At 56.2% G+C, this 21308-nt stretch overlaps 2 protein-coding genes and 1 non-coding gene across 6 annotated transcripts; 2 read left to right on the forward strand and 1 right to left on the reverse strand.

Moving 5' to 3' along the window:
• Positions 1–9: 9 nt before the first annotated feature.
• On the forward strand, positions 10–9267 carry R3HDM4 (R3H domain containing 4). The gene is made up of 8 exons (XM_055707064.1): positions 10–194; positions 3528–3682; positions 3858–3976; positions 5014–5137; positions 5617–5702; positions 6765–6850; positions 7157–7212; positions 7962–9267. Exons 1-8 carry the CDS (start codon positions 151–153, stop codon positions 8063–8065), a joined length of 774 nt encoding a protein of 257 aa, XP_055563039.1. The 5' UTR covers positions 10–150; the 3' UTR covers positions 8066–9267.
• A 112-nt stretch (positions 9268–9379) lies between these two features.
• On the reverse strand, positions 9380–9486 carry LOC114017307 (U6 spliceosomal RNA). Its single transcript, XR_003562278.1, has one exon. It is a non-coding gene; the product is annotated as a U6 spliceosomal RNA (small nuclear RNA).
• Positions 9487–9839: 353 nt separating this feature from the next.
• Positions 9840–20072, forward strand: MED16 (mediator complex subunit 16). Of its 4 annotated transcripts, none has more exons than XM_055707065.1 (15): positions 9840–9867; positions 10299–10510; positions 10923–11030; positions 11249–11418; positions 12370–12801; positions 13698–13803; positions 14454–14609; positions 14968–15179; positions 15442–15648; positions 16057–16267; positions 16481–16614; positions 17010–17202; positions 17455–17671; positions 18071–18154; positions 19258–20072. In XM_055707065.1, the coding sequence occupies exons 2-15, from the start codon at positions 10375–10377 to the stop codon at positions 19382–19384; spliced, it is 2493 nt and encodes an 830-aa protein (XP_055563040.1). In that variant the 5' UTR covers positions 9840–9867; positions 10299–10374; the 3' UTR covers positions 19385–20072. The 4 variants fall into 4 exon arrangements, with proteins under 4 accessions (XP_055563040.1, XP_055563041.1, XP_055563042.1 ...); XM_055707066.1 differs by having other exon boundaries at positions 9854–9968; XM_055707067.1 differs by lacking the exon at positions 9840–9867 and adding an exon at positions 9943–9961.
• The last annotated feature ends 1236 nt before the right edge of the window (positions 20073–21308 follow it).

Raw genomic sequence — 21308 nt, forward strand, 5'->3', positions numbered from 1 at the left:
TAGCCGCCGAGTCCCGGTTTTAGGGGCTCATCCCGGGGCGGGCCTCCCTGTGGTCCCGCCCCTGTGACGCATTTCCTGCGGGAGGCACGGGCAGGCGAAGGCCCCGGTACCGCCGCCACCGCTGCTGCTGCCGCCGCCCGAGCCGGGGCCATGGTGGTGCTGCGGGGCGGCGCGGGCCCTGAGGAGCCCTACCCGTGAGTGCGGGGACCGGGCGGGCCGCGGGGTGGCTGGGGGGCCCCCCTGCCCGGGGCTTCGGGGCTCCGAGGCTCTGTTCCTGCCTCCCCTCCCGCCCTCGGTTGCCCCCGCGGCCTCCGGGCAGCGCTTGTCCGCGGGCTGGGCCGGGGGGTCCCCAAAGCGCCGCAGCCGGGCTGGGGGGGCGGGGGGCGGCCGCGCTGTCCCGAGAGAGCTTTTGCCCCGTCGACCCGGAGCAGGAAAGTGCCTGGACCCGGAGGCGGCTGTGTCAGAGGCAGGAGGCCGTGATTAGGATAATGGGCTAATTAGTGTTTACCCCGCTGAAGGTCACGGGTGCTCCCTGGGGACACCGGGACTGGAGAGCGTTGTGCTGGGGGGGGGACACACACCTGCTCCCGGGTCCCTTGGGAGACGTGGTGCTGGCAGGCATCTGGGCTGGGGAGGGGGCGGGGGGGCTGGGGCTTGAGCTCTCTGCTCACAGCCTGGGGTGGCTGAGGGTCCAGGATGGGGCTGCTAGGGTCCGTATCCCCGGGAGCCGTGTCCCGGGACCCATACCCCCGGAGCTGGGAGCCGTGTCCCAGGACCTGTGCCCCGGGTGCTGGGAGCTGTGCCGCCGTGCCCCCGGGAGCCAGAAGCCGTGCCCCGGGAGCCTGCGGGACAGCGGTGCCCAGTGGGATTCTCTCCCCGCCAGTGCAGCAGCCCTGCCTGGCAGCGCTGGCTTTGCATTGAGTGTCAGCACAGAGTCCCGCTTCCCAACTGATAAATACCAGGAACTGGTTCAAAACCTGCTGGAAGGGAACAAAGGGCTTCTTGTTTCTTGCCTGGAAAGGAGAAGCGGAGGAGAAGCCACTAAACTGTGTGCTGGGCCCATCTCCGCAGGCTTGGTGCTTGCTCCAGTCCCGGGGGGTGAGCTCTGCTGGGACCCCTCTCTCTCGGCTCCCGGCAGCTGTGGCTTCCACCGGGAGGGATCCCGGTGCTGAAGTTACAGGTACCGGCTGAAAACAGCCTTTCTCAGACGGGCTGCTGGCTCCTGGCAGGGTGCCTGGTGCTGTAAAGCCCAGTTCTGCTGCAGGGCTAAGGTCACCCTCACCTGTGAGTCTCCCAGGCTGGAAATGAATCCAGCGGAGGCGGCAGTGCCAAACGGTGGACGTGGCAGCGCAGGGTGCCAGCCCTGCGAACGTGTGCTGGGCAGGCTCAGCACCACCACAAAGGGCCCTGGAGGCTTCACTGAGCGAGAGGCGTGTGAAGCTCAGCAACTCATCCTGCTGTGGAGGGGCTGGGGCTGCGCCTGCCCTGAGGGTCCAAACCTCGGGGAGGGCTGGGCCGGGGGTCCCAGCAATGCTGGGGGTGCTCCCACCCTGGTGATGCTTGCACAGCTATTTTTTTTAACATTGTTTTCCCCCTATAGCAGAGGCTGGAGGATGAGCCCTTCTCATTGTCCCATTACTGAGTTAGGGCTCCTTTGTCTGTGAAAACGGGGTAAATATTTAGTGCGCGTTGCCTTGGACCCCTTCTCCTTGAAGGGCTTTTTCTGTGGCACAGCCATGGTGGGGCCACGCTGGTGAGCCGTGACAGCTCCTGGCTGTGCCAGCCTCGCAGCTGCTGAGCTTTGTGTACTTCAGCCCTCCGAACTGGGGCCAGCAGTAAGGTGACTCCCTCTATTTTTTTTTTATTTTTTTTTTAAACCACCTTTGTATCAAAACTTGATCCGTGAGCCCTGGTCACCCTTGGTTTGCAGCTTGGGTTACAGGTCCCCACCCATCTGTTAGTCATCGCTGGGGATGCGTGCATCCCTCTTATTTATTCCAAGGCCATCCCTGCTGATGTTTTCTCTCCAGCTGGAAGGGGGAAATGTTGTTCCCCCCCCTCCAGCAGCAGAGGCCCCATCACTGCCCCTGTCTAAGGGAAGGGGGGGGAAAAAAAAAAATCAAGGCTTTGGCGCTGGGTAAGGTGCTGGCTGCTGTCCCAGGCAGAGCGGGCTGTAATCGGCCGGTGCAGCCCGCTCTGCCCCAGCTGCTGAGGATGGCTGTGCCAGCACCCGATTGTGGTGCCGGGTCTCCCCAAACCCCGGGGTGCTGGGAAGGAGGGGACATGGTGGGGACAGCCGTGCCTGGCAGGCCCTGTGGAAGAGGCGAGACCAGTGCTGCCGTGGCAGGGAGGACATGGCCAGCCTTGCTGCTCGGTGGTGCAGCACCCGTTCCGGCCCTGGCCCTGTGGCCGTGGTGTGTTTTGGTGGTGGTGGTTTCCTTGCCCACCTTCTGATGCACTAAAGGAAACCCACACAAACCGGAGAGGAAGCTGTGATGCAGAGACCTGAGCAAGTGGGCAAAGAACAAGCAAAAGATAATGAAACTTCCCGTCTTTGGTGGAGTTTTAGTGAACTTTGAAACCAAAGCAGTTGTGCTACGTGCCCGGTGAGCTCCTTGCTCATTACTTAGTTTAATTTTCCTATAAAATTGTCTTGAGTTTTATGGTCGTTCCTAAATTGTATGTGTGTCTAAGTCACACCCTGAATATAGAATTGTTATTAACAGAAGCCAGCCACCTCTGGGTGTACCAGGGAGCAGTGCAGCTTTTCTCCCCGGGGTTGTAACTTTACGGCAGCGAAGACTCCCGGTGCTGGGGCCAGCAGGCTGGCAGCCTGGTGCCCACTCCAGGTAGGGCTGGGCTGCCTGGTGTCTGCTCTGGGCCCACCAGCTTATGCCACACACTGGCCACAGCCCTGGAGGATGGAGAACCAGCAAAACCAGCTCTTGCTGGGGCAGAGGAGCGTCCAGCTTGGGGGTGGTGGTGAGGGGCAGCTGCAGCAGCATAACAGTCTGGAGGGAAGAGCCAGCCCAGCCAGTAATTACATGGCCAGGGTGGGTGTTCATGCTGCCCCCAATAATCAGATGATGGGGGGTCCACAGCCGATTGCAGCGTGGCAGGATGGTGCTGGCAGCCCCAGCAGCATGCTCTGGCTGGGCAGTGGCAAGCCTGCGGTGGGGTGCGTGCCCGGCTGCGTGGGGCACCTCTGGGGGCCTCTCCGCAGGAATGAATCCCTGCATTTGGTTTTGCATGCTGGTGGAGTTAATTACCCAGAACGTCTAGCCACTAATGTGCAGCTGCTTTAAACGGACCAAGTCCTAGGAGCAGGTCATGGTTCAGCAGCGTGGCGTGCCGGGAGGCCATTAGCTGTGACCGGAGGGGACGGGGCCGCTGGAGGAGGATGCAGTGCCTGTTGCACTGATGCCGATGCTCTGCCTCTCACGTGTCCCTGCCGTGGGTGCTACCTGTTCACCAAGCCCTGGGGCTCTCCAGGGGGGCTCAGTCCCTTTTGCCATGTGTCCCTGCAGGAGGATTGAGGACTGCCTGCCCCCGCTGGAGGACTCCCCGTCCAAGAGGTTCTCCCCGTCCAAGCGAAAGCAGTATTATATCAACAAGGCCATCCGCAACTCGGACCTCATCCCCAGGGCCAAGGGCCGCAAGAGCCTGCAGAGGCTGGAGAACAGTAAGGACTCGGGGCAGGCTCCGAGTGCTGGCTCTTCCCGGGCTGGGTCTCTTCCCAGGGCAGGCAGCAGCCCCCCCTAAACCCTCTGCTGCATGGCAGGTTGGGGGGGACTGTGGGCGCAGGGCCTTTCAAAGGTGCTGCCTCCTCTCTCAATGGCTTTGCTTTTCCCCCCAAGCCCGCTACCTGATGACTCTTCTGGAGCGAGATGAATGCGGGAGTGACGATGGAGAGCTCACCCACTCTGCCACCCCCAGCATCTTCACTGAAGCCTGTAACAACGAGACCTACGTGGAGGTAGGCACAGCTGCCCGCCTGCTCAGGGCTCGCTGGGCACGGCACGTGCAATTCTGGCAGTTTGTGGTGTCTGTACCTCGCTCCTCCATCCCGAGGAGCCCTCTGCCTCGCCAGCCTGAGCTGCTGTGCCCTGGCTCCTGCCTGGTGTTGGAGCTGGCGCTGGTGTCTGTGTGCCCAGCGCCTGGCTGCCACCACTGCACGTGCCGGGGCAGGGGATCAGGTCCCAGGACCCCCTGGTGTTGCAGCCTGTGGGACCAGGGGGTCTCAGGGCAGAACCTCTCATGGAGGATCTGCGCAAACGTGCAGCGTGAGACCCACGTCTTGCTCGGAGCTTGGCCAGGGCAGCTTAATGGGGGCTGCTGCTGCCTCTGGCAGTGCCCACAGCACTGCTGAGTGCCCCAGCGTACAGCGTTGTACCTGCCGAGCGCTGGGTGAGCCGCAGCGCTTCCTCTGAAACAGGCCCCTTGCCAAACCCCTCTTGCTTCACACTGCCCAGCCGGTGTTGCGATACCGGCTTTGTAACCCGGTGTTTTGAAACTCGGCTTCTCTCCTGTTTGATGCTCAGGGCTTTGGCTGCGGAGCAACCTGCACGGTCTGTGTGTGCATGCGCTCTTGGCTTTGCAGAGCTCTCGCTTGCTCAAGCCAGGCTTAGGAAGCCTGATGTAGACCTGAGTTTGAGGTGGGATTGCAAGGATGGGCTGTTGTGTTAGCGCTTGGACTCCCAGTAACCGTTAAAAAACTACATTTGTATGTTGGCTCCAAGTGTTACATCTACATCTCCTCGTTACAAGCTGTAACGGATGGTCAGGGTCTGGAGAGACAGGGAGAGACGTTGGCATTGCTGTGGCTTCTGTCCGCTGCAGCCGTGCTCTGCCCAGCCCATTCATCCCCCTCTCCAAGCTGCTATTCCTGCTCTGCCTGGGCTGTCCCGGTGGGTGGGTGGGTGAGGAGGAGGAGGAGGCTCACGGGGTGCCAGGTGGGGCTCTGAGGGTGGCTGTGTGCTGCCGGGTGCTCCCTGGAGACCTCTGTGTTGTCAGATCTGGAATGACTTCGTGAACCGATCAGGAGAAGAGCAAGAGCGAGTCCTGCTCTACCTGGAGGAGGAGGCCCGGAAGAAGCACAAGAGGAAGCTGCCTGTCAAGAACGAAGACAAGTGGAAAGGTGCTGAGAAGGGGACGCTGGGTGGGGAGAGCCGCTCCCTTTCCTCCTTTGCATGCATTTTGGGAAGGGCACTGTTCCCCAGGGGCTGCATCCTGCTCCCTGCACCATCTGCTCATGGCAGGGCCAGGGGATGACTGAGCCGACCCCTCAGGTGCTGCAGCGGGGGAGTTTATGCCCGGCAGACCCCTCCATGGGCCCAGGAGGGTTTGTGGGAGTCAGGAGTGGCTGGGGTGATGGGTACAGGAGCTGTCCCCCAATGGCAGACCCTCAAATCTCCGCGCCTTCCAAACCCTCCTTTGCTGGGGAGAGTGTTGCCGGTCTGGGGGTAGCCTTGTGCACATCCACAAACGCAGGAGGTGGGTGGCCAGCTGGGGTCCTCTGGGGCGACTCAGGGGACGCTGGGCTCCTTCCGGGAGGTGATGCCATATGGGATGTGAGCCATGTCCGAGCCCCTTCTGTCTTCTCTCTGCTGGCTCCAGAGCACCCTGCCTACACGCCCAAGGAGTGCTTCCAGCGCATCAGCCGCCGCCTGCGTGCCACCCTGAAGCGGGGCCGGATCCCCATGGTGAGCTGGGGGCTACGGGGGGTGGCAGGGCTGGGGCAGGCAGGGCTCCAGCTGCCAGCACCCCACGTACAGCTTCATCCCACCTGTGTCCCGAGGGCTGCCCCCTGACCTCGCGCATGGGTGCTGAGCCAGACAAGCGCCGAATTTCAGATGAACTCCTGGGGAATGTGCTCCAGTTCTCGTATGACCTCTGCAGCGGTGGCTGATTGCAAACAGACATTCAGCTCCCTGTGCAGATGGGTTTTCCTGCCTCAGTTCAGATTTTTCTGGTAGTTACAGGACATTTTTATGTGATTGTTTCCCAGCCTCCGCTCAATGAGCAGCAGGTGATGGGGGGGAAACCCAGCACGTTTGTGCACAGGGGCAGCAGTGGAGCCTTTAGGGTCTTCAGAGTGTCCCACACAAGGCTGTTTGGAGAAGCTCAAATGCATTTTGAAGGGGATAGAACTGCATGAACTGCTGAGCAGACAATCAAGCCTGAACGGAGGGGCGAGCGTGGCCTCGTGCCGCCTGGCTCGGGGAGCCGAGCTGCCACGCGTGGCCCTGCGCTGCCTGCCCAGATGCTTGCTCTCCTGGGCTTCCTGCTCCCTCTTCTCAATGGTGCTGTTTTCCTGCTCTGTTTGTTTTTCTTGCTCTAATTAGAGTCTCTGAAAGCGGCTTCTGCTCCTCCTGCCCGCTGGCTTCTGCTCAATTTGTTCTCAAATGAGACTTACTTCTGCTGCTTGTCTCTGGGGTCATGGTGCTCCGGAGAGCGGCATGGAGCTGATCTTTGACTGTCGGGAGAAAAGGAGATGGGAGGCATGAGGCTTTGCTGGCTGCTGCCGCTCCGAGAGGGACGATGCCAGGCCTTGGCACACCAAGTCCAGAGCTGGCAGAGGCCGGGTTCTTCCCCGCCTCGGGGGCTGGAGAAGGGGAGAAGTCTCCTTTCTTTGTGCCTTCCTGCCATCTCACATCCAGATGGGAGCTGCTGGGCGTCACTCCGGGGGAGTCAGAGGTGCTGTCATGCAGGGGCTGTGCACAACGCTGCCCCCTCCTCGCTGACAGCCCCTCCTCTCCTTGCAGGGGACGCTGGAGGGCCTGGAGGAAGAGCTGCTGGCCTTCTTCTCCGTCACCCCTCACTCAGTCTACACAGCGCTGATGGACAACAGGTACTTCCCCAGCTCGGGCGCTGCCAGTGTCACCGTCCTCCATCACACAGGCTGTTCTGCCTGGGCTCCCTGTGCCCCAGCTGGCCCAGAGACCTCGGCCAGGCTCGGGTCTCCGTCTGGGGGTGCTCACCCGGCCTGGCCCCCGTGGAGCCCCCAAGGAGGGGGTGCACTGGGGGATCCCTGCACAGGGGCTTCTGGCACTTTGTGCTCCCTGCCTCTGATCCTTGGGGGGAACGGGAGCAGGGCGACACTCGGGAGATGCTGGTCTGAGACATCGGCTCTAACCTTGTCCCCCATCTCCCCCAGCTTTGAGCGACTCCTGCTCCATGCGCTCTGCCAGTACATGGACCTCGTCTCTGCCAGTAAGAGCCTCATGTTTTGTTTTTTGTTTTGTTTATGTTTTTCCCTTCCCTTCATTATTATCTCCCCCCTCCAGCTCAGCCTCTTCCTCCCTCCCTCCTCCCAGCCCCACCTTGTGCTGCGGCTCACAGATAACCCTGCCTTTCTGCCTCTGCTGCCTGAAGCTCCCTCGGGAGCCTCCGCTGCGGTCACCCCACTGCACTGGTGGCAGGCAGACGACGTCAGCTGCTGCCGGGGGCTGAAGCCCAGCAGCCAGGGTGATGGCCAGGCCCAGCTCTGCCTGGGGGTGTATTGTTTGCAGCGATGCTGCCCTTGCTCCTCTTGGTTCTGGGTTTGGATGGTGCAAAGCAAGAGGCTGCTGGTGGGGCTCCCTCTCCTGCGGCTGCTGCTTCCTCCCACAGCGAGCTGCCTGCCTGCACCCTGCCTGTGGGCTTCCCTGGAAGGGCTCGTTGCCAAGGCAGAGGAGGGAGAGGCACGGGGCTCTGTCCCTGTGGAGGAGTCTTTGCCGCTGAGCGTTTCATTAGCTGCTTGTGGAAAACAGCATGAGAGCGCTAATGATGTGAAGTGGAGCCCGTGATGCCGGCAGGGATGCTTGGAGCGGGGGGGATAGTTGCCACCTTTGCAGAGCATGGGGAACCAGAGCTCGCTGTGAGCTGCAGGGAGGAGGGGGAGGTAGCTGGGTTGGGGGCAAAATGTTTGGGACCCGTGGCAGGGGAACAGGGCCATGCTAACCGCTCCCTCTCACCCCCAGGTTCGGACATCGAAGGGAAACGTCAGATGAAAGTGAGCAACAAACACCGCGTCTTCCTGCCCCCCGAGCTCCTGCTCTCAGACTACCTGGGGCAGATGAGCTGATACCCCCGAGGGACACCCTGCCCCTCGCTTGGTGCACTGAAGGCTTCCTTCATCTGCTCCTGGCCTCTCCCAGCCCCCTCATCCCCTGGGATCAGGCCCACCGCCCACCTCTCCTCTTGCCCGAGCCGGGCATGGTACACACCAGCTCCGCACACCGTGCCCCCCCCGCCCCCGAGGGCTTTGTCCCTCCCCCTACTCCAGGAGCAGATGCTTGATGGTGCAGAGCCAGGGGTGGCTCTCGGGGCAGCCTGCGCTCCCCTCAGGGTGCTGGGACTGATGCCAGCGTGGCTCTGCCAGATGTCACCGTGCTCTGGCTGCGAGGTGTGGGTGAAGCAGGTGCCGATCTGCCGTGCTTGCCCTGCTCCCCGAGCTGCAGCGCTGCTTCCTGGCCGGAGCTGCTCTCCCTGGAACTGTTTGTGTGTCTATTTATAGCCCAGGTGCTTTTTAAAAATAATCGGGCGGGGCCAGACCCACCTCTGGCACTGATGCTGGGGGGGTGGTTTTGGTCCAGATTTTTCTGTGGTGAAACAGCTCCTCGCGGGTGCTGAGCAAATGCTGAGCGAGCGGAAGAGCCTGGGGGCCATCCCGTTCCCGGGGTGGGGGTGGTGGGGGGTGGTGTTGCTTTGTTCAGCACCCCCAGCCCTGCGCCCATGATGGGGTGTTTCATGGTGGGGGGCTCAGCCCCCTGGGGCAGGGTGCAGCGTGGGGAGCTCCGTGCTCCAGGCTCCCCGGGGGCTCTCGCCCAGCTGTTTGGGCGGCACCCCACTCCCTGCCTCGCGGACCTGCCTGCACCACAGGGTGCCGAGCAGTTTTTAAATGTAATATAGCCTGTGTTTTTTATTGTGCGTGTGTATTTACGTGTGTGTGTGTGCTGGAGGAGCGCAGCCCAGCCTGCTGGGTCCCTGTGCTTCTGCTGCGTGCCCGTGGGGATAGACGGGGCAGTTGGTGGGTCTCTGTGTCCCCCAAGCATGTCAAGGGCTGCTCACAGGGGTCTGCTGCGGCGCTGGACCCCCTGCCTGGGTCAGTGTCTCTGCCCATTGCAGCAGCACCCCTGTTGCCTGCTGGGGGGCTTTGCTGATGGCTCTGGGCTCCCACCCAAGTGTGAAGACACCACAAACTGAGGGGACCCCGGAGCTGGGAGACCCCAGCGCACCCTTGCGCCTTGTTTGCTTGTTCAGGAACAATAAACCACGGTGCCCCCATGCTCTGGCTGTGTGTCTGCGTGGGGAGGGGGGCTCGGGTGGGTGGAGGGCGCGGGGCTCCGGTACCGCCGGCTGGTGCGGGGTGGTCCCCCAAAGGTGGCGGGGAGTGGCAAAAAATATGGAACGCTTCACGAATTTGCGTGTCATCCTTGCGCAGGGGCCATGCTAATCTTCTCTGTATCGTTCCAATTTTAGTATATGTGCTGCCGAAGCGAGCACGAATTACGGTGTCTCTCGGTTAGTATTTAAAGCACCAGAAAAGAAATATTATTAGAACAGGGTGACCATCTTGTTACCTACTGATAACCTATTTTGGGCTCACCTCCAGTTCTTCCTATTCCCCTAGCACTTCATTTCGCTCTGATTGCACCAAAATCTCCAAATCCTCCGTTTATATTTGCGGTCTCTGCCCCAGGTGGTTTCTGGGTAGGGTTCTATGTAAATTAAGCTGTTTACCGGCACCGCCCCACTGCCAGCTCTGAGGCCCCCGGCCCGGGCTGCCCGCGGCGGTGCCTGATTGCGCGGGGCGGGGCGCAGGCGCGTGGCAGGCAGCCCGCAGGGGCGTGGCGGGGTCCTGGCGGCGGGAGGCGGCGCGGGCCGGTGAGTGCGCCCGCTCCCGCTTCGGTGCGATCGTCCCCCGTCGTGAGGGGCCGGGTGGCCGTGTCGTCCCCCTCCGTCACCCGCCGTGTGGCTGGTACCCGGTGGGCAGCCCCCTCTGCTCCCCACAACACCCCGCGGCCCGGTGGCGCCGGTGCCCGCCTCGCCCCTGCGGCAGGCCCGGCGCCACCGGGCCGCGGGGGGCTCGGCTCGGTGCGGGGCCTGTCCCCACCCGTGTCCTGGGGGCTGTGCCCCCCCCGCACCCCACCCCTGGGGCTGGGGTCCCCGCTGGCTCCTCGGCAGCGCGGGGCTGATGCCATCTCCCCGACCGGGTGCGGCGGGGCCTGGGTGGGCGGGTTTCGGTGGGGCAGCCGGTGTCACCGGGCCTCTGCCCGCACCTGCGAGTTGCGGAACTGGCTCTTTCTTACTTCCAGGGGGGAGCGAGCGCCTCTTCCCTCCCTACGGGGTCCCAGGGCCAGCAGAGCCCCGGGGCTCCTCGGTGGCGGCACAATGGACTTGGCCTATGTCTGCGAGTGGGAGAAAAAGCCGAAAAGCAACCACTGCCCTTCCATCCCCTTAGTGTGTGCGTGGTCCTGCCGGAACCTCATCGCCTTCACCACAGACCTCAGAAATGAGGAGGAAAAAGGTACGGCGTGCTTGTGGAAGAAGGTTGGCTAACAGCTCCTGGAAACTCCTGATGTGTTCAGGCAAGTCCTGCCCTCAGGAACTGCTGGGCCAGGTGGCCCGTGCTCTGCTTTGACCCAAAAATCTCTCCGCTGCACTAATCAACACAGGAAACTTGCGCTTTTCCTTCCATTTCTTAGAGTTAATGGGTGTTTTGTGCACTGGGGAGCAGTTCTCAATCTGCTAAACAAGGACAAGCTCTGCCTTGGTAATTGGTGCCTCACCTGATGACAAGCAGTTATTATCCTTCCCAGAATCATTTGATGTCAAAATATTTTATGTCTTCCCCCGCTCAGCTGAGGCTCTGTGGGTTTAGAAAGGCCAGCTGGGTAGCTGGTAAGGAGGGACGGTGATTCCCTTCTCTTTTCATGCAGATCTCACGCATATGGTCCATATCATTGACACTGAGCATCCGTGGGATGTCTATTCCGTTAACTCTGGCCATGCTGAAGTCATCACTTGTTTGGAGTGGGATCAGTCAGGTGAGCTTGGATCCCTTCTTGTTATCCCTGTGTCACATCATTCATGTGCACGCATTTCCTGAAATGATGGTATACCGTTTGTCGTGAAGAGGGAGTTTATCCATCGCGTCGCAGCCATGAATTGGCAGTCTCCATTCAAACTGCACCGGGGTGGTTTGATTTCTCAGTTGATTTTTTTGGCTGTACCCCCTGGTTTTTACAAGGTGCTGTTGTCACAGGCTCCAGGCTGCTCTCGGCAGATGCGGACGGCCACATCAAGTGCTGGAGCATGACCGATCACTTGGCTAACAGCTGGGAGAACACCGTGGGCAGTATGGTGGAAGGGGACCCAGTTGTGGCCCTGTCTTGGCTGCACAATGGCGTGAAGCTGGCTCTGCACGTGGAAAAGGTTTGTCGCAGCTCTGCAGGGGATTCAGTCAGGAAGGCTGGCTCAGGTCCCTAGCAAAGGACTTGGGAAGCCTCTGTCTGTGTTCTGCTCTGCTCTGGGCTTCCTCTGTGGCATCAGGCAAGTTGAGCAGTGGAGTTTTTCCAGTCAGAAAAGTCAGATTCCTAGCTCCTGCTGAATTTCAACAGGGGTTGGACGCCTTGTTTCTCCTAGTGCTTTAAACATGTCTTACTTAGTCTGATGTTTCAGTTTCCTTGGCTGTAAAATAGAGATAAATGCATTTCTTTGCCTGCTAGTAGTAATTGAGAAGAAATGTGTTTGAGGTCCTGAGGTTTGATCCAGGGATTTGGGAATGAGAGCCATATGCATACGGAGATAAGCTGCTTGTTTAGAAATGTGCCCAATTCTGTCAGACTCTAAAAAGAGCCAAGTCTGCCAAGCAGAAGTTGCCTACTTACATTTTTTTGACGCATTAACTCGTAGGGTGTGCCTTTCCCTCTGTTTAGTACTGGAGAGCCCGAGGCACAGGGATGTGAAGGGCTGTGCAGCGGGTTGGTGTGGGAGCTGGATTTGGCCACAGAAATGGAGAGAGCTCGAGGCACAGGGGTTTGAAGTGCTGTGCAGCCTTTTGGTGTGGGAGCTGGATTTGGCCACAGAAAGGGAGAGGGGGTGTTGGTCTTCCAGGTTCAGCCCGCTGAGTGCTGTGAGAGCTTTGCTGAGGGACTGGTGTGTTCCTGCTGCTGCCTGGACAGCTGGAACCACTCTGGTGTGGGGGCAGAGAGGCCTCTCCAGGGTCACGTAGCAGAGTTGGGTGCGTGAGTTCAGTGCCCTCATCTGACTCTGTTCAACTCTGCGGACTGTGCCGCAGTGACTTCACGAGGAGAGCTCTGCAGTCGTGAGCACGTTGCAGATATCGGGTGCAAATGTCTTTATGTTGTTGACCTTTGTTTGCAGTCTGGAGCATCGAACTTTGGGGAGAAGTTTTCCAGGGTCAAGTTCTCTCCATCGCTGACGCTGTTTGGTGGGAAGCCCATGGAGGGCTGGATTGCTGTGACCATCAGTGGGCTGGTGACGGTTTCTCTCCTCAAGCCCAATGGGCAGGTGCTGACATCCACCGAGAGCCTGTGCCGCCTCCGATGTCGCGTTGCCTTGGCAGACGTCGCCTTCACTGGTGGGGGGAACATTGTGGTGGCCACATCGGATGGTAGCAGCACCTCCCCTGTCCAGTTCTACAAAGTCTGCGTCAGTGTGGTGAATGAGAAATGCAAAATAGACACTGAAATCCTGCCTTCTCTCTTTATGCGCTGCACCACGGACCCTGCCCGCAAAGACAAATACCCAGCAATCACTCACCTGAAATTCCTTGCGCGGGACATGTCAGAGCAGGTGAGCATCTGCTGTTTTTAAGCAAGTAGGAGTTAAAGGAACAGCAGATAAATAGCCGTTTGCTCCACCTTTGGCTTCCCCACATGGCTCTGGATATGAACAATTGTGTCCTGCAATGCCCTTTGTGTGTCTGGAAGCGCTGCTAGTTGAGCTTCACTGTCAAGCAGGCTGCACTTAAAAGGTCTGCGGGTCTAATGGCTGAGCCCTCCAGTTCGCCCCGTCCTTCGTTAGCCTGATTATGCTTTGCTTTGTTCATTTTCTGGATCTGGCACTGGTTGTTAGGGGAGCTCTGCAGGGCTGTCCGGGAGGTTCTGGGATGTGACGTCTTTTATCTTTAGGTCTCAGCTTCAAAGCAGCCCCTCTCCAGGACACTTGGAGCTCTTGGTCTGCGTGACTTAATTTAGTAGCTTAACTCTATTTGCCAGGGGATTGATAATTCAGTTCTGGAAAGCTAAAGTGATTCAATGAAGCCTAACCTCTCTTCTCTCGCCTCTGGTTAGGACAGACTGCCTTGTTGGAGAACACAGCGTCTGCTCTGGCTTCAAAGTGGATTCAGTTCCTGCCCTTTCCTTTCCATTTAGTTTGTGCTGTATGTGAACGGCATCAGCAGGTCACAGGCTTGTGAGAAGTGAAATGGCTTGTGATGTGGAGAGGCACAGGCTGTGATAACACGTGGCAGAGCTCTGCCCCTCTCTCCTTCCAGCTGGAGCTAGGGACTTCACCGCCACGTATTGCTGATACAGTCCTCTGGTTTTTACTAGTGGAGTATAAACCAACTGGGAGAAGGAGCCTCAAAACAGAGGGGAGAGGGAGGGTTGGGAAGTGTGATGGGATAGCGTCTTTTCCCTGTTGTAAAGTTTGTGCATGTGGTTGCAGTATGGGTGTCTGCTTGGCAGGTGTTGCTTTGTGCTTCCAACCAAAACAGCAGCATCGTGGAGTGCTGGTCTCTGCGGAAGGAGGGCTTGCCAGTCAATAATATCTTCCAGCAAATCTCTCCTGTGGGTGAGTTTCTGCATCGGATTTTCTTAGAAATGGGAGCCTGGTCTAAGTGAAAACGTAAGACGTTACTGTATATATGGGGTTATCCAGAATCTCATATTTATTTTTCAGGTGTTCTCAGTCACGTGCTCTAATCCATTTGCGTCTTAGGCAACAAATTGCTGGTTACCAGGAAGTGCTTTGATTGTTACTTTCACTCAATAAAAGACATTCTCTATGTTACGCTGTGCAGCCGCTCTTCCCACTGAGAACCAAACGAGCTGAGCCTTCTAAAGGAAAAAGACCATGCAGCAAAGCTAGTTTAATCAACCTATCCAGCCTGCATGTTTTTCCCACCTGATTTCAGATATAACAAAATCAAATGTATGCTGTTTGCTCCAGTGAAATATAAAGGATTATTGTACGTAAGGATTTTTTTAATCACCACCAGCAGAGCCTTCCATCAAAAGAGATTTAGCAAAACAAGTTATTTGCACAGTTCAGAAAAAAACTTAAGGAAATAACACTGGTCTGGTAGAGTGAACAAATAGTCAGTGCTTGATCTGTAATCCCACAGAGTTGGGGAGCGTGGGCAAAAATTGATGGGGGGGGGGGGGGGATATTGGATTTTCTGATCTCAGGGAGAAGTGTCTCACTCTACTTATTTTTCAAAGTTGGAGACAAGCAGCCCATGATACTGAAATGGCGGATTCTTTCTGCCACTAATGACTTGGATCGGGTTTCGGCTGTGGCTCTGCCAAAGTTGCCTATCTCCCTGACCAATACTGATCTGAAGGTGGCGAATGACACCAAATTCTTCCCTGGGTTGGGTAAGCAGTTTCTGTTTCCTTTCTCCTAAATACGTAGCTTTTGCCTGAAACTTTACCTTCTTCATCTTCTGAACTATAGCTGAAGTGAGAATGTGGAACAAACCATAGGAAATCCTGATAGGAAAGCTTTTAGAGGCTTGGGATCTTCCTCGCCATCCCATGTAATTTCCGTGGAAAGAGGTGTATCTCTGTGAGATGCTGATGTGGCCTCGAGATACAAAGAGGGCTGCGAGCCCACAGCCTTTTGGGTGCTGTCGTGTTGCCACGTGGGCTTTTGGCAGTGCTCACTTCTCTGGACGAGGTCTGCGCCGTACCAGGAGGAGTTGCTTGCTCAGCCTCGGTTGTCTTCTCTCCCCAGGTCTGGCTTTGGCTTTTCACGATGGCAGCGTCCACATTGTCCATCGCCTGTCCTTGCAAATGATGGCTGTCTTCTATGGCTCTTCCTCCCAGCGCCCAGTGGATGAGCAGGCTATCAAAAGGCAGCGAACTGCTGGTCCCCTGGTTCACTTCAAAGCCATGCAGCTCTCCTGGACGTCTCTGGCCTTGGCTGGCATCGATAGTCATGGGAAGGTATTGTGCTCTGTTACGGCGTGGTGGTGTGAGTTGTTCTCATCCAGTCTCTCTCTAAGCGGCGATGGATTGCTTGGAAAAACACTGGGAACGTTGTTGCCAGCCGTGTGATCCATGATAAACAAGAAGAGATGTATCCTTTCACTGCAGGGGTTGTGTCCTTGGGTCAGGAATGAGCTGCCGTTGGCCCCGTGTTGTGTTGTAACTTTGGGAATGTTTTTGAGCCAGTTCTTGATGCAGGTTTTCCTTTGCCTCCTTTCAGCTGAGCATGCTTCGCATCTCCCCTTCCATGGGCCACGTGCTGGACATGAACATGTCCCTCCGTCACTTGCTGTTCCTGTTGGAGTATTGCATGGTGACTGGCTACGACTGGTGGGACATCCTGCTCCACGTCCAACCCAACATGGTCCAGAACCTGGTGGAGAAGCTGCACGAAGAGTATATGCGCCAGAATGCGGCCCTGCAGCAGGTCAGTGGGAGCTCCCTGGCTTACTGCAGAGGGGTCTCGGTGACTGGGAGGAAGGAGGGAGTAGTGACTTCTCAGAAGTTACTGGCTGTGCTGTCTCTGCATACTCAAGCAACACTTGAGGTGTGAAGAACCTCCATTTAAGCAGTGTTCGTTTTCACTGAGATTAATGGGTCTCTACCTGTTGGAAACTTCTGGTGAGATGGTAAGGTCTATTTTTGGCAGGGATTCCGGGAACAGTAGCACCGTTTGTACATGCACAGAACAGAGTTCATGTGCACAGAACGGTGTTCACTGTTCCTGTCATTCATGTGGCAGAAATGGAGAGGAGAGAATAAAGCAGCTTGCTTTAATGAGATTCTCATTCTGCCTTTACTTCTGTATTTTTCCTGGTGTCTCTCTGTCAATCAGGTCCTTTCCACGCGCATTGTTGCCATGAAGGCATCTCTCTGCAAGCTGTCCTCCAGCACGATAGCCCGTGTGTGTGACTACCACGCGAAGCTCTTCCTCATCGCCATTAGCTGCACCTTGAAGTCACTGCTACGCCCACACTTCCTGAACACCCCGGACAAGAGTCCTGGGGACCGACTCACCGAGATCTGCTCCAAGATCACAGATATAGGTAGTGATCGCTCATAACATCTGCTCGTAACAGAACATTTGAGTGTTTTGTATCAGATCATTCCCCTTTTAGGTTTGGTATAAAGCATTGTGGTCTCATAGTAACTCCCTGGGTTTGAGGAAGAGGGAGGTGACTTCTCTTGGCACTGCAGGGACAGGGTGTGAAGCTTGGATCCATCTTCCTGAGCCAGGAGATGTCTTGCTTCTGTTTCAGACATCGACAAGGTGATGATTAACCTGAAGACAGAAGAATTTGTCTTGGAGATGACTACGTTGCAGTCCCTGCAGCAGCTCATCCAGTGGGTGGGAGATTTTGTGCTCTACCTGCTGGCCAGCCTTCCTAACCAGGTGAGAGCCTGGGGTCCTGAGAGGAGCAAAAAAAAAAAGAAAAATTCTGTGTGCAGTGTTCGGGTAGCTTTAGCCAAGTCACACACCACCCTGGTGTTCCTGTCGAAACAGGCACTTGGCAGAAGAGTGTAAGAAACAACAGAAAACCAGAATGGTCCTTTCTGTGCCCATCTGGAGGCAGTGCTGCAGCGACTGGCGGCTGCATTCAGAGTGACTCATTTAAACTTTTGATGAACCTCTGTGCCTCTGACCTCCACAGCATCCCCTGGTAGTGAGTGCCGCAGGCTGTGTAGTGCTTGGGAAAAAAAAAAAATTGTCTGAAAAGGGAGCAGTAAGCTGCATGTAAATCCCAATCTCAGCCGGTGGTTTTTTTTAATTTTTTTTTCCCTCTGCAGGGTTCCCCTGTGCGGCCAGGACACAGCTTCCTGCGGGATGGAGCATCCCTGGGCATGTTCAGGGAGCTGATGGTGGTGATCCGTATTTGGGGACTGTTGAAGCCAAGCTGCCTCCCCGTCTACACAGCGACCTCCGACACGCAGGACAGCATGTCCCTCCTCTTCAGGCTCTTAACTAAACTCTGGCTGTGTTGTAAGTGTTTGCCAGTTTCCCCAAACAAAAGAATCCTTCCTTAATGTGGATTGTGCATGAAAGGAGTAATTGCAGGGCTAACTTCTGAGTGGGTCTGTACTCTTTAGAAAGGGCAAGTACAGCTGCCAAGTTAATTGTTTTCCGTGCTGCGTTGGCGGATGGAGGAGGAAACTGCGCTCAGTTCGCTTGATCTATAAATGAGAAATTTAAAGATCATGCTGGTGCTCTCTCTTTGCTTCATTTTCCATGCAGGTCGTGAGGAAAATCACATAACAGAGCCAGATGATACCCTGATAGATGAATGTTGCCTCCTGCCCAGCCAGTTGCTCATTCCCAATATCGATTGGTTGCCCATCAATGACGGCATTATCAGCAAGTTGCAGAACAAACAGCTTGTCCGGCTGCAGTTTGGAAAAGCTCCTGGGCTCGTTGGTCACACTGTCTCTTCCCAGTTTGATGCCTTTGTCAGGTACAGAGACCTGAAACGAGGGTGTGGTGTGGTGAGGAGAGGGTGTTGGGAGGCTTTGGGATCTCTTTGCAGCTCTGAGAGGTCGGTGGGTTTGGGGCGCTTGTGTTTTTTGACTTGTCTGACCCAAGAGCAGTTTGTCCTCTCCGCTTGAATTCACTTCTTAGCTTGCGATGGGCTGGGAATTTAAAGTATCAAAAAGAGATGGCAAGTGGAGGGGAGGAAAAAAAAAAAAAAGTGCTAGTTTGTGTCATGTCAGCATGGCCTCCAGTCGCATGGTACTTGATGGACAAGATAGTCAAAGCCCACATCATGTTGGCCACTGAAATGCAGCTCACTGTCCTGGAAGCAGCTTTTAGGAAGCGATATTCTAGAAAAGTTCCCATTCTTTTTCCTACCCAGGGCACCTGGACAGCCCAAAATTGATCATCTGAGGCGGCTTCATCTAGGAGCGTACCCAACAGAGGAATGCAAGTCCTGTACCAGGTAAGTGCTTGAGCGTAATCCCTTTGGGGCAGGGGAGGTCTTGGCAGAAACTCACCTTGTTCTTTTTGTCATTCAAAAGCTCTTGCAGTCTCCGTTTACCATCCTAGCTGGTATCCCAGTAACATTTCGTGTTAATCCTGTCTGCAGGAGGAAATGCTGCTTCTGTAATAAGAGGCACGACTCTTGCATCAGAAGAAAAACATTGTGGTTGTGTTTAAGGCACAGAAGACCGAGATCCTTAAAATGTTTGTTGAAGAGCAGCGTCCTTGAGTTGAGATCGCTGCTGCTGTATTGTTGCAGCATGGCTGTTAGATTAAAAATCTTATTACTTTGCCTGCTGCAAAAGTAACCTCAGCTCTGAGAATTAGCTACATTCATCGTTACCGGTGATTGAATTGCATTTCATCTAAGGGCTGAATTGTGCATCATGGAATAAATACGATACTGCTATAAGAGAAAAATGTGAGCGCGGTCAGGCTGCGCAGGTAAACGGAGACCAGAGTTTGGCCTGCAGGAGTCTTTGTTAGTGATGAGAGATCCCCGGCTTGTTTTGCAGGTCTGGTCTTTAAATAAAATTACCTGTGTTGTCGGACAGGAGCTGGTGAGAGGAAATAAACGCAGTATCCGTGGTGCCATTTTTGGGTTGCCTTTCAAACTAGGCTTGCATTTTCAGTCCCTTTGTGCTGTCCTCTTCATCCACCCTCAGAAAAGAGCCTGGATTTCAAAATAATGGTGCAGGGAGAAACCATCCATCTAATCATGTGATTGAATTAGCTTTAATTATTGGTTTTAATAGAAAGTCCCTGTAGCAGATCATTTTTACAAGATGGCTGTCTGCTGTTTTATGTATAAATAGCAGCTGGGGCCTGTTGTCTTGAAGACAGCCTTCTGTTCCAAGATAACCTCTCTTCATTTAAGATAATTGCCTGCATGGTTTCAGCTGGTTTTTAGTGCTCACAAACATCACCTGCAAATGACAAAAGCTGGTTTCCTCCTCGTATTCCTTGCTCCCTGTACGATCTGTACAGATGCCCCAGCAGTGCTGGCTTTTTTTCCCTGCGCTTCTGCGTCTCCTGGGCCTGGCTGCACTTCTCTCTTCCCAGGTGCGGCTGTGTTACGATGCTGAAATCGCCGAACAAAGTCACCGCGGTGAAACAGTGGGAGCAGCGCTGGATCAAAAACTGCTTGTGTGGGGGGCTGTGGAGGAGGATGCCCCTCAGCTATTCCTGAGCACACCTGTGGGCCCAGAGGGAACAGTGGGTGCCAGGCAGAAGAGCTGCTTGGGGTTTCCTTCCTCGGAGGTGTTTGGGGCAGAGGGGTGACAGCTCTTCTCCGGAGCGGCTGGGGAGCATCATCCTGATGCTGCCTGTGAGGTGGCACCGAGCGGCTAGTCACAGCGCTGCTGCTTTCCTTGCAATGATCTTTCTGCTGTAAAAAAAGAGGGGAGGGAGCTCTTCCTCTTTCCCAGGGAAGAGCTGGAAGGGAATGCCGGCGGCTTCCCCGTCATGTCTGGGGACCGAGGGCCTGGGAGGAGAGCGCAGTCTGGGCTGAGCAGTGGGCACAAGCCCCTTCCTGGGCAGAGAGTGGTGACCGGTGGTGGCGGGGGCTGAACGAAGTCCCTGGTGGAAGGGGAGCACAGAGCCGGTACCTTCTGTTTGTCCTTTGCCGCAGGCTGCTCGGGAAGCGCAGCGTGGGCTGGTTACTCTCCCTTTCCCTGTGCTTCTCTGTCCCTTGAGTAAACTCGCCCCTCTGATGGGAGGCTTCGCCATCATACCTGTCTGTGTTTTAACAGAGCAATTTCTTCCCCCTCCAGCAGAGCAGGAGCACGAGAAGCCTCGCTGCCTGGAGCGAACCCCTCTGGCTCTCGCTGAACCAGCAGCTTTTTTGTAAATAAAATTTCCCTTGATTTTGTACAGAACGTTTGGTTTGTTTTCAAAACCGCAGCGGTCTTTCATGTGACGGGTCATACAGCACGTGGCCAGGGCAGTTGATGCACGAGGAGTAAAGAAGCAGGAAAGCCCCATTAACCGCCTGCCTGTTAGGAAAGGAGCAACCGTCGTTTGCAAAACTGGAAGGGGAAATTAATGTTTTCAGGCTTCTGGGAGGTTATTATAGACACAAGAGGAGAAAACATAAGAGTCCTTAGGGTGGTTGTAAGGCTGTAGCTTCAGGTAAAGCCAAACGCTTCAGCATGTTTGAGGAAGAGCATTCCTGGTGCGCAGCTCCGTGCTGCTCCCGAGGTCAGGTGAAAACCCTGTCAACTTTTTGCCCTTGTTCAGCGCTCAGCTACTGCTTCACTGTGCACTTTTATCCGCTAGAAATCGCAAATTAACGATGCCAACGTCGCATCTGCTGAACACGTAGCCCCGGTGCGTGACCTGGGTGCGCTTGCTCTGCTTCCTAAGGCTCTTCAGTCCTTAGGGTGGGCTTTTCATCACACGAGGAGAGCCCCCGAGCCTCCCACCCTCCCAGCGAGCGGGGTGTAGTGGCGTGCTGCGCAGCAGGGCCTCGGGGCTCCCAGCTGCCAGAAGACACTTGGAGCTGCTGCTCTGGACTTGCCCGGCTGCGTGGGAAGCCCCGGGGCGGGGGGACCTGCCCGCTGGCGGGGGAGCTGCCGGGGAAGATCTGCCCTGTGCTTCTGCTGGGATCAAACCAGGCTGAGAGCGCTCAGCACCTTTCCAGAATCAGACCTAAACAGCCGTGTGCTTTGACAGAGTGCAGTGGAGATGCTTGGAGCTGAGCTGTGGCTTGGCCAAATTGCTGCCCAGCCAGACAACTGGGCGTCCCTGGAGACCACGTAAGGGGGGGGACAAGCCAGGTCCTACGTGTTCCTTTCCCTCTGGAGCTGCATTTTCATTTATTAGTGAAAAGTTGAGCTGATGGCAAAGTGCTCGTCTCTCGGCTCCATTTAATGCTTTGCTGTATTGAGCTGGTCTCTGCCTCGCTGTTCTGTGGTAATTAAGGAAAATGAAATGGCTAATTAGGAAACTACAACTTCTTGTTAAGGCTCTTTCCCCTGTAACTAAAACTGTAATCAGCTTGGGCCCTTGGTAGTCTCCTTTTGCTCAGAGACCAGGTTTGGGGTTATTAAATGGTTGATCGCTGCTGCTCGCTGTTTGCACCGAGGTGGGACCACGGAGGTGGGACCGCTCGG

The sequence above is a fragment of the Falco cherrug genome, chromosome 4 (genome assembly GCF_023634085.1).
Source record: "Falco cherrug isolate bFalChe1 chromosome 4, bFalChe1.pri, whole genome shotgun sequence".
Lineage (NCBI taxonomy): Eukaryota > Metazoa > Chordata > Aves > Falconiformes > Falconidae > Falco > Falco cherrug.